This window comes from Pipistrellus kuhlii, unplaced genomic scaffold (assembly GCF_014108245.1).
Source record: "Pipistrellus kuhlii isolate mPipKuh1 unplaced genomic scaffold, mPipKuh1.p scaffold_m20_p_9, whole genome shotgun sequence".
Classification (NCBI taxonomy): domain Eukaryota; kingdom Metazoa; phylum Chordata; class Mammalia; order Chiroptera; family Vespertilionidae; genus Pipistrellus; species Pipistrellus kuhlii.
Window position 1 is genome coordinate 10,972,663 of NW_023425595.1, and position 12,625 is coordinate 10,985,287.

General features: G+C 34.4%; 2 protein-coding genes across 2 annotated transcripts; both read right to left on the reverse strand.

Moving 5' to 3' along the window:
- Positions 1 to 2,398: 2,398 nt before the first annotated feature.
- LOC118712603 (olfactory receptor 5M3-like) lies at positions 2,399 to 3,359 on the reverse strand. Its single transcript, XM_036426521.2, is given in 2 exon segments — positions 2,399 to 2,503; positions 2,505 to 3,359. Coding segments are annotated over 2 exon segments (933 nt in total). The 5' UTR covers positions 3,333 to 3,359.
- Positions 3,360 to 7,073: 3,714 nt separating this feature from the next.
- LOC123651880 (olfactory receptor 1030-like) lies at positions 7,074 to 8,012 on the reverse strand. Its single transcript, XM_045577740.1, has one exon. The coding sequence runs from the start codon at positions 8,010 to 8,012 to the stop codon at positions 7,074 to 7,076; it is 939 nt and encodes a 312-aa protein (XP_045433696.1).
- Positions 8,013 to 12,625: the final 4,613 nt, after the last annotated feature.

The following is a 12,625-nucleotide window of genomic DNA, read 5'->3' on the forward strand; positions in this document are numbered from 1 at the left end:
TAGGAGAGCATGTTTCAATTCCTCATCAGGGCACATACCCAGATTGTGGGCTAGATCCTTAGTGGGGGCATGAAGGGAGGCAGCTTGTCAATGAGTCTATCTCATCATTGAGGTTTCTATCTCGCACCCCCTCTCCCTTTCTCTCTCTAAAAACCAATATTTTTTAAATGAGCAATAAAAAGTTGAAAATTCCCCTTGTAACAAGATGATTCTTATGAAGTTATAAATAAAATCTGAATAGAAATAAAAATACTTGCCAGTAATATAATTTCACAAAATTAAACACTGTAATAATAAATAAATCTACAAATAAGGTTTTAGTTTTCTCTTCAAAATAGGGATAAAAATAATAGATTTTACTGCATTCATCTGTATTGTATAAAATACAATTTGCAGACCTACCTTCAGCAGAGGAGAACAGCAGATGATACTTTTTTTACTATTTATAATAGAATTTGGAACATTGAGAGCATCTCCCCAAGGAACTATCCAGGTAATTAGGAAAGGAATAATGATTCCAATTCTAGAAACATCTCAAGAGTAGGAGAAACTAAGGAGTATTAATTGGAAGAATAATTCTTTTAGTTAAATTTATTTCAAAAAGTATTTTACAGAAGTATCCTGAATTTTCAACTAATGGCAAAATTAAGTGCTGCCAACTCATGGAAATTATGAATCAGAATAGGCCTTGGAGATCAAAGACTACATTCTAAAAATAAACTAGAGGAATAATAAGAGTTATAATAAAAATTAACTAGAAGAATAATAAATAACAAGGTTACCCACAAATTAATCTAAAATTTGGAAGCTCAGACCAGAAACATGATTTAACCATTGACCTTGGCCTCATCATTCTTCATGTAAGACTAAAGTAACTCTCCAAAAATCAATGGACAGCATTTCACCTTTGGAGGGGAAAAAAGAGGTTACAGAGCTCATACATAACCACATGCTAATAGATTACAAAGTATTAAAATGCTTCAAAATCATATTATGAAATATATCATAGCATAGTCTATCAAGAGTTCTCCAATAAATGGTTTTAATCTCACTGCCAAGTAATATTAAGCAAGGTAAATTAGTTCTTAAATTCTCTAGGGAGTTTAAGTTTTGTCATTAGAGACACAGTAATACTACAATTTAATATAAAATAGCAATTTGTTTATATGTGAGTAGTTTCAACGTGTTGCCTGTGATATGTGTGTGTTTATCTGGAAATGAATTCATATGCATTTTTTATTTTGCTTAAGGATAAGAAAACTCAAAAAAATACAAGGAAAAACATTTGTTCTCATTTTGTATGGATCTCATTTTATATTTACATATTTGCAGATAAATTTATAGCTACTTAAATGTGTAGTTTAAATCTGTGACTTACATTTCTGTATTTATGTATTGTCCACATCAAAGCATACATACTTTTATTTATTTATTTATCTGAAGACAAAGAATCTATAAGGAAGTCAATTTGTAAAGTCTTTGCCTCATGCTTGTACTTTGTGACAAGAGGTACAAGAAAGATACCAAATTATGTTAATATTATCATGGCAGGACACAGTATTGTGAACAAGAAAGAAACCACCGCAAATATTTTATTTCTTGCAGATACAAAAATTATTTTTTAATATTTAAGTACTATATCATCACAGATGTGCAAAATATTAGACATGAATATCATTTTAACTTGTTAAGAAGAATCTGAAGCCTTGTGCTTTCAAAGTGGCACTTCTATCCACTGATACTACCCACTTTATTCAGACTGAAGACTGTTGGCAGGGGCACATGAAAGTGCAGTCTGGTGTGTGGCAACTTTTGGTTAGATTATAGCAGTTATTGGAATCATGCTATGTCTCTTAAAAATAAAAATTGAAAAGGAATTAAATGCAATAGGATTGCTATTTTCAAAGTAGTTGTTGCTGAACAGACCTGCCTCACATTTAAAAAAAAAAAAAGGCATGAAATATCACACAATCTCACAACTTTTAGCAAGACCATTTTACAATATCATTCTAGAACATTACATAAAATATTTTTCTGCCCCAATTTATTCTCCAAGAAAACAAATTGATATTTCCCAAAATTCATCTGCTGCATTTTAAATAAAAAGAAGTTTTTTCATTCTAGCTAAGTATTTGAACATTTCAGTTAGTGCACTTCTGAACTTTAGCTCAAATAACCTTTTCATTAGTTAATTTATAAAATTTTAGTTATCTTTTCCACTTACATCAACAGGAATGGGTCAATCTACTTTATTTTCTTTGAATTTGAGTCTTTTTCTATTTTTTTCTTTTCAATTCACAGTCTGTAGCTTTTGCAAAAGGTTTTTGGCTATGTCATGAGCCATTAGCTGCTGACAAATACTTATGAATCACAGAAGACAAGATTAACTCATTTTATTTTATTCGGTTACACATATTCTGCTCATCACTTTGCTCGTGGCTTCTTTAACATCCTTGTTCCTCAAACTGTAGATCATGGGGTTCAGCATGGGGATCACTGTGGTTGTAAAACACAGCCGCCATTTCCCCCTGCTCCACGGACTCCTCTGTGGGACGTCTGAGATACATGAAAAGAAGAGTCCCATAAAATATGATGACCACTGTCAAGTGGGACCCACAGGTGGAAAATGCCTCCCACCTCCCTTCTGCTGAGGGCATCCGTAGGATGGCAAGGAGGATGAACAGATAGGAAATGATAACCACAGTCAGGGAATAGGTGAAGTTAATGCCTGCAAGAATGATCATGGTATATTCTTTGACAAAGGTTCCAGCACAAGCCATTTTGATAAGAGGTGGGTCTGCACAGTAGAAGTGGTTGATCTCAATTTTTCCACAGAAGTACAACCCATAAGTCCATAATGTTGCCGCCAGACTAGTCAGAAAACCATATATGTAAGGGAAAGAGATCAGTCGAATACAGACAACCCTTGACATTCTGCTGCCATAGAGCAGAGGTTTCCCAATCGCCATGTATCTATCAAAGGCCATCACAGCAAGGATAAAAATTTCTATGTGGACAAGGGCGATGAAGAAGAAGCACTGTACCATACAACCAGCGTAAGAAATAGTTTTTGTCTCTGATAACAGGTTTTCCAACATTTTAGGGGTCACATTGGAAGAAAACCACACATCAACAAATGACAAATGACTGAGAAAAAAGTACATGGGGCTATTGAGCTGTGGACTGACCTTAATTAACAGGATCATGCTAATATTGCCCACTAGGGTGATAATATAGACCACAAGAAAAATGATGAAGAAAAAAACTTGCCATTCCCGATGACTAGTTAGTCCCAAAAGAATAAACTCTTTCACATCAGTGAAATTGAGCATTTCCTCAGTTCTAGATCAATGTTAGTTACAAATCTCTGTGATAACAAAAAGGAAATAAATTTAAAAATCAGGTATTGATTATTAATTTATACTTTAATCATGTCTGCGTTCATTATTTTCTTTATTACATAGCTATGACTGCCTTTTGTCATTCTTTTCAGTAAATTTATATGACCAATTGCTATGCAACTGGCTCTCTAAAGGTCACTAAGAATAATAAGTTCTCAGGCCCATTACATAACAGTTATATAAAATAATGTGATTGAAAAATGCTAGTACTAAATATTGTGAGTAGCCAAATTTCCAAGACTACTTTATAGATATCCCTCATTTCTAATGCTGGCATGTTTGGTAGTTTCATATTTTTAAAATATTTATAGAGAGTTATACTTCTCTTTTAACCACAAGTCAAAAATAAATTTTACTTCCTCTTTTCTTATTATAAGTATATTCTTCAGGATTAGAAATGAAAGCCATTTAATCAAATAGCTCATCCCTAAATGTCAGAAAAAAATGTATTTTGAATCTAACCTCATACTTGTACTTAACTTAAACTGAAGTAGGACAAACTACTCACATTCATCATCACAACCAAGTGAAAGGGTGAACCACTTATACACATTCATACATATTCATACATTATACATATTCCCCACATACAGGCTCTTTGGCATATCTAACATGTAATTATAATCTACCAGGTGTCATCCATTGTTATGTTCTAGAGACTCAAAAGTAAATAAGATAAGGAGCTGCTCACCCTTATGCATTTTTTAAAGATTAGCAACAGAGAAATTCTTATTTGGAAAGTCAGATCTGATTGCTCAGTACCACAAATGATTCACCACAAAAGGAAGTATAAAAAGATGGTGATGTTGGTATTTTGCAAAAACTAAATACACGAAAACCTGAGTGGTGGTTAACCAGGTAACAGATATGATGAACTGACAGAGAAAATGGAGTGGTTAGGTCTGATATTAGGGGGTATGAAGTCTGGAAAGAAAGAACGAATTTGGGGATCTTAGAAGCACTTACAGTATTTTCTTCTCCTTTTGAAGGAAAAATATATACACAAATTTTTTATATTGTAACATTTTTTCAAAATAAGTTTCCAATAGATATATATTTTCCCCCAAAGGACCAGAAATGAAAAAAATATTTAGTATAAAGTTTAAAAATTATGTTTCTATTGTTTGGTTGAATTCTAGCTCCATGACACTTTATGCACTTAGGAAGGTTTTATTTTTTTGTTTGTTTTCAGTTTCTCAATGACTTAATATGATGTAACTGCAATAATAGTATTTATTTCATAGTGTACTTATGAGCACGAAAGAGATATTATACATTAACACACAATAAATATACAAAGGACAATTGTTATTAAATAAACTCCTGAAATTATAGCTTCCATTAATAGTTTATAATAATCAAATCTCTATAGAAAATTTCTCTCTCTCCCTCATTTTGCCATCTCTTTCACTTATACAAATAATACACCTATACACATAGATAACATATATAGAATAATTAATGTTAATTAATAAAAAATCTAATATACAACCTTCATCTGACAGTTGTGGGCAGATTCATTTTTATACCAACCTGAGAATGAAGAGAAATATCTCCAGGAAGGATACAGAGTTGAAAAGTGAACGCTGTGTAAGAGATGGAAAACAACTTATATATACCAGGCAAAAGAGAAACTGGAGGTCCATAGAGACATATCCTTCAAATCTTTGCCTTAGTAAAAAAAAAAAAAAAAAAAAAAAAAAAAAAAAAAAAAAAAAAGAAGAAGCAATTAAGAAGTTTCCTCTAAAAATGACCCTGGGGGAAATATATCTCTAGAGGAAGAATTGACCATTGAGTTTTGTTTATTTTTAATTACAGACTTGCACAGTTTTATTTCCCCTCAAACTCAAGTTGTTTTGGATGTGTCTAGGATCAAATAATATTTGTTTTGAGTTTACATCACACTAAATTTGGTGATAGTGTTTCTCAACTTGAATAAGATTATCTTATGTTCTGTACTTAGAGTCTATGCCACTTGGCTTTTCCAGAGAAAGAGGAAATAATATTATTTCTTATAATTAAAATTGTAGTTTCCGGTAGCAGGAAAAATATATATGCTTCAACTTACTCAGCTTATAAGCAAGGAAAACTAGAAACTTAATCATAGCAACATTACAGCATTTATTAAAGTTAACATGCCAGACACAGCTAATTTAATTTAATCTAATTCTCATAATTACCTTCTTAGGTAATTGTATTACTGCCATTTTTATAGGACAAAAACAAAACAACAACACGAAAAAAGCAAAACAAGTCTTAGAAAGTGGTGCCTTACACAAGGTTACACTCAATAAATCAAAAAAATAGATTCCTGATTCCAGAATTTGATTCCTTACACTGTTAATTACCTAATTCTATTGCCCAACAATTATTAGAGCAGACCAAAAGTCTCAATTTCTGACCCAAAAGGAGTTTCATTTTCACTATATGATTAGTGTATATGTTATATTATATTCTTTATGGACTTGAGGAAAAAAGAGTAAATATATCTCCACATCTCCCACAAATTTTTTAAAAAATAACTTGATTATAAATATTTATGGAAACACACTCTAATTACAAAACATCAACAAGATTGTGTTATTACCTTCTAATAGTCATCATAAGGTTAGAAACAAATCCTATTTGTTTACATATAAAGTTTAGTGAATTAATTAGTATCATTAGCCTACATAAAGAAAACACAATCTTTTATGCAATCTTGATTTCTAAAACAGTCAAATGGATTTAGAAAGCACATCCTTGAAGTCATTTTTATGATTCTTCAAAAAGAAAACAATAGCTAACTTAGTTGTAATATTGAGACCTGAGAAAAAATTTTTATGTGACAAAATATTTTAAAAGAGATTTCACTCAAGGACATTGGTGAAGATGTTATCAGGTATCTAAGATCATCACCTATGAAATAAAGTGTTACTCAATTCAAGTATTGGGAATCATTGGAAGTGGGTTAGGTAGTAATTACTTAAATGAGTAAAATTTGAAATTGAGCTTATTTTTTAAAAAGTGGGGTGTAGATTACTATTCACCAAAGAGGAAATGGTAGAACCCTATGTTTTAGCCTGACACGGTGTCCTGTAATAAAAGTTTCCTAAACTCTCTTGCAGGGAGGTTTGAGATTATGATTAAGTTGTCCCAAAGATCTGAGAAAACATGTTGCATAGAACATTTAGAACATTTGAACCATTTGCACATTTGGGCTGCCTTCAGAGCAGTCATTGTGCATCCTAAAGTGACTGTAGGAATGCAAGCCATCTTAAAAAACAAACAAACAAACAAACAAACAAACAAAAAACAAGCTGTAAAGGACTCAGAGACCAAATCTAATAAAGCTGGCATACAAATTGAAGACTACTTACTTCCAGGTTTTTTTTACCTGACAGAAAAACAAGACAAAGTGAAAATTTAGATTTGTTTAAACCACTATATTTTTTTTTTCCTGTAAGAAATGACACTAGCTGATATAGGAATTTGTATGAAATGCCTAAATGTTACCTCTTATTCTTCCCATTTTTCAAGCACTTGTTCAGAGAATTTTAACCTCATCAGCTACCTGACACAAAATGTGAGAAATGTATTGTGTAAAATTTGCTTTAAAAAGAGATGTCTGACCCAATAATATCATCATATCTTGCTATATCTAGAAATATTTTTAATGACAGTTGAGCACTTTCATTTTCCCAATTTTTGTCTCCAGATTGCTTTTCTCAATGCCTCTTTCACATCCTTGTTCCTAAGGCCGTAGATCATGGGGTTCAGCATGGGGATCACTGTGGTGTAAAACACAGCCACCATTTTGCCCTGTTCCACTGATTCCTCTGTGGGACGTCTCAAGTGCATGCAGAAGAGGGTTCCATAGAAGATGGTGACCACTGTCAGGTGGGAGCCACATGTGGAGAAAGCTTTTTTTCTTCCTTCTGCAGAACGGCTTCTGAGGATGGCAACCAGGATGAACATGTAGGATGTGAGAATGATCAGGAGGGACTGGACATTGCTGTAGCCAGCGACTATGTACATCGATAGCTCTTTGCTGTAGGTGTCAGAACAGGCCAGCTTGATAAGAGGAGGATCAGCACAGTAGAAATGGTTAATTTCATTAGCACCACAGAAATAGAGGTTGTAGGTCCTCAAGGTCTTCATCACACTAAGGAGGAAGCCATAGACATAAGGAACAATGACCAGGCGGACACAGACACTCTTGGACATCCTGCTACTGTAGAGCAGTGGATTACAGATAGCCATGTAGCGGTCATATGCCATGACAGCCAACATGCAGTGCTCTGTGAGGACCACAGCAATGACGATATAGCACTGCACCAAGCAGCCTGCATAGGAGATGGTCTTCTTCTCTGACAAGAAATTTTCTAGCATTTTGGGGGTGACATTTGTGGAGAAACACAGATCTAGAACAGACAGACTGGAGAGGAAGAAGTACATGGGAGTGTGGAGTCGAGAATCAATTCTGATTAAAACAATCATGCCCACATTGCCTATCACAGTGACTATGTAGACCATGAGGAACAGCACAAAGAAAGCAACTTGCAACTCTGGACGACTTGTTAGGCCCAAGAGAATAAATTCTGTCACTTCAGTGTAGTTTCTTCTGGACATTTCTGTGTCTCATAGGAGAGGCATTCGTTTATCTAAGGAGAAATATAAAGGAATTTTTTAATCATTGAGTATTGTATCAGATTAAATATTGTTTGTTTCTTTAATCCTCACCCCATGATATTTTTCCATTGATTTTTAGAGAAAGTGGAAAAGAGAGGCAAAGAGAGAGAGAAATATCAATGTGAGAGAAACACATCAATTAGTGGCCTCCTGTACGTGCCCCATTCAGGGCCCATGCTGGGGAGAGACCTACAACTGAGGTCCATGCCCTTGACAGGAATCAAACCTGGGACCCTTTGGTCCACAGGCCAAACCTGGGACCCTTTGGTCCACTGAACAAAGCCAGATAGGGCTATTAGGTTAAATATTGTTAAAAGATCCAAAAAGCCTTAGTTATGTTATCTCAGTAGCGTTTCCATAATTAGTGATGAACAGATATACGATAAAGCAAGTCTAAAAGTTTTCAACAGAATGATTTTCATTCAGGTTGTATTTGTAATCACAGTGTACAGTTAAGTTGGAGCCTAAAGATAAAATTATAAATTTAAGTATCTCTATACTTTGAAAAAAAAAATTTAAATCAAAATAAATTATCTGCCAAAGAAAATATTACTTTTAAAAAATTTAGAAGTGTTTAGAGTTCCTGTCTGCCTTCTTTCATATATAAGCATAGATACATAGAAGGTTAGCAATCACTTTGAAGATAACACAGGTAAAGATCATTCTGTACACTGAGAAACTGAATTGTTCGGAGATGAGATGAAATAGCCCATTAAACCTTCATTTCATATTTCCCAGTCTGGTGATTTACTGACATATTATCTATCTCACTGAGTACAAATTTACAAACAAAAATTTTTAAATGCTAGCAATTGCATAAATTGAAGTTTATTTCTAAATATTCTATTCTGTGGGACAATTTTGACATTAGCAAATGTCATTATCAGATAATTTGTCAAAGGCTGTGTAAAACTTCTGATATTCTCTGAACAGACTCAGAATATTGATGTGACAGTACTTCATTTTTCACCTACCCTCAAATATAAGTGAAACTAACAAATCTAATTAATTTGCTGCTTAAAGTTGTAACAATGCAAAAACAATCATAATAATTGTTGGGTTCTTATATTCCATGCACCATATTAAAGTACTTCCCATTTATTATTTTATTTTAATCTAAATGTCCTATGAAATAGATATTGTATCATGCCATTTTGCATTCAAGACACACAGATGATTTCTTGGACTTTTTGGTTTCAAATCTTATCCTCATAGCTATTAAATATTACGAGGTATTTCAATAACTATACCCATTGTATTAACATTAAATTTTATAGTTCATAAAACACACTTTATAAAACCTTGTAAACCATTCATGTATGCATGCTTATAGCAAGTAATTCTGGCTCCAAGCTCAGAAATGGAAGAACCAGGAGAGGAAAAAGATACAGTTCCCAGTTTAGTGTTCTTCCTCCGTAACATGCAAATTCCTCAGGAAAGCTGATTACTTCCTCTGCATTGAATGGACTGCTTGGGGAAAGAGAATAACTTTTGCCAAAATGTTAAATTCCATTTTTATCATTATAATTAGTTAATTTATTAATAATAATAATAGGAACAGAGCAAAGGGGGAGCCTTGTCAGCATGGTCATCAGGACAGCTTCACCAGGAAGCTAGAGCTTCAGGCTCCCAGGAAACCACCAATCCATTCACTGGGGGAAGGGATCAAACAAAGAGGGATATACTAGTAGGGGAGCAAGAAAGTTGGGATCACAATGGGAAGTGCTTGCTTGTCAGTCTAGCCTGGAAAACAATGAATTGGCTAGAAGGGTGGAGCCACTGCAAGCACACATATTCTTGGAAGGGTAAAATCCTAAAGGCAAAGTGTTCTCTCTAGTTTTGTTCTTGCCCTGGCTTTCCCTTGCTCTGTGACCTGCAGTTGCCCCTGGCATTTGCCTGCCATGTGGTCTCAAATAGCAGCTTGGCCCAGGGCCAGGCAGACTCCACACACAGGATGCTGGACTGCACGGAGTGGAGACTTTATTACGGAGTGGAGACTCTGGATGTGGCCTTAATTCTTGCCCTGCTGAAGACAAGATTGAACTTTTTCTATGGTGGAACAGGGAAATGGGACAGTGGAAACCCAGGGGTTTAATTCCACAAAATAGAGATCACTCATCCTACCATGCAAAAACCCCACTTCCACATGTAATGAGTGGGAATACAAAGTTAACAAACTTTATTGTTTCTTATTCTGCACCAATGATTGCACTGTTAGCTACCAGGAGAAATAAATATGAATAAAATAGAATCTTGAAGTAGAACTGGCTTTTCTTTCTTTCTTTCTTTCTTTCTTTCTTTCTTTCTTTCTTTCTTTCTTTCTTTCTTTCTTCTTCTTCCTTTCTTCTTCTTCTTCTTCTTCTTTCTTCCTTCCTTCCTTCCTTCCTTCCTTCCTTCCTTCCTTCCTTCCTTCCTTCCTTTCTTCCTTCCTTCCTTCCTTCCTTCCTTCCTTCCTTCCTTCCTTCCTTCCTTCCTTCCTTCCTTCCTTCCTTTCTAGAGGGTAGGGACAGACCAGACATTCTAACAAAGGTAAAGGAAGGAAGAGTGAGAAGAAAGGAAGAAAGACAAGCAGCCAAAGTACCAGTGTCTTAACTTAAAACTAGGAGGAAATTCACTCCAAGAATCTAGGTATTATGATTCAATTGGCAAAAAGAAAATCAAGAGCTCTTTTATGAATTCTAAGCCCAAAGAGCAACTTTTCCGGTTCATTATCTAGATTCTAGTACTGACCTGTGTCTAAGATCTTTGCAATTTTGCTTAGATCTCACTGGCTATCGGCAAATGTCATTTTTTAGTAGGAAACATCATCACTAACCATATTTTAATTTTAGAATTGTAGGGCTATGGCAGAGACAACTAATATAAAGACATAGCCCATGGGAGATCTGTCAGACTGCCGCTAAGCATCAAGAAACACTCACAGCAGACACTCGTATGCAGTTAGAAACCCGGATGAGTCAGGTAGCCGCATGTGGCACAAAGAAGGATCAGAATTCTCTTCATCAGCCTATTGTTGCAAGATCTTTGATCCAATTTAGTTTTTTATGATTACCAGACTGATTCATAGTTCAAGTATCTTGGTTGAAAAAAAAATTCTAGGCGGTGGGAGGAAATGTTTCTCTGGAGGGCAAGCATGGATTGTAAAAACAAAACAAAACAAAAAGCAGATCTTAGACAGAAACAGGACATTGAAAAAGAATCCAGAACCTTATAAATAAGAGAACCATAAAGGACTTAGAGAGCTTCTAGTCTAAACTTCAAAGCTGCATATACTGAAGCTAACTTCTCCATATGTTAAATGATCACAAGAAAATGCCTATCTGAGCATATACTTTAATTCTGAGAAGTCAGAGCATTTTTAAACTATTAATAAACTTCATGGATCTAAAGATCCAAAGTACAAAATTCTACTCGGATGATTCAAAAACACTGGTAACATAGAGAAAGACAGGGTTGAGCAACCACCCTATAGATTTTTTCTCATAGAATATTCATTGTCTGTGCAAATTGCCTGTGAAATTGCCTATTTCAACACATCAATATCTAAAAAGTATGCAATCTAGTGAAGCAAGTACATAAATTGCTAGATATTGAAAACTAATATGCAAACACATTTCCTCTCCTACCTGTAAAAATGTGTGAGTGTCTTCTTGGTGACCACAAAGGTCAAATTCTTACCGGTGCTATAGGATTTATACCTAACTTACTGACATCAGCATTTTTCTCAGGAGAATCCCCAACTGTTTCAAGAAACAAATAAAAATGAAATCCCAATAGAGAGCATTCTCATGGGGAGAAATATTAATTGGTAGTGCTACGCTTTCTCAATTCAAGATTTTTTAATTCTGTATTTTATAATTCATTGACATTTAGACCATTTGTCTGCTATGAGAAGGAGGGCAATATTTAAGACAACAATGAAAAACAAATTTACGATGCTTTGGGGACACAATTCATGAAACTGAATTCAGGTCATTGTCTTCATTATTTCAAGTTCTCTATTTCCTACTTTGTTTGTCCTTTAACTAATTCACACAAAATATATTCTCAGTGAAAAGTTCAATGCTGCTTTCTCTCCAGAATACAAATATGAATAACATATCTGTCCCCTAAAGAGATTTGCACATTGATGGGATACTTAAATAAATAATACTAGGTACAAATGATTAGTTTCCAGAAGAAAAACACATGGAATGAGAGACACTGGTAACTACCAATGACAACAACAGTGTTTCATATAAACAATAATCAACAAATATACACTGAGTGGCCAGATTATTATTATGATCTCTGAACGCATAATAATCTGGCCATTCAGGGTAGACTGAACAGAGTTGGGATTTTAAAATAAGGTTTTGACATTTATAAGAACTGCATTGAGGGTAGTTAGGAAGAAGCAGAGCACTTACTAGCCAGAGGCTGGGGGCCACTATCTCCTGGTTCCTTGACATATCACAATTTGCCAGCATTCCCTTATACATAAGTACACTAAGAGGCCAGATTATTATGCGTTCAGAGATCATCATAATCTGGCCACTCAGTGTATGTTAAAT

Coding starts and splice junctions, on each gene's coding strand:
- LOC123651880 (XM_045577740.1), bottom strand. CDS start 8,012: ATGTCCAGAAGAAACTACACTGAAGTGACAGAATTTATTCTCTTGGGC.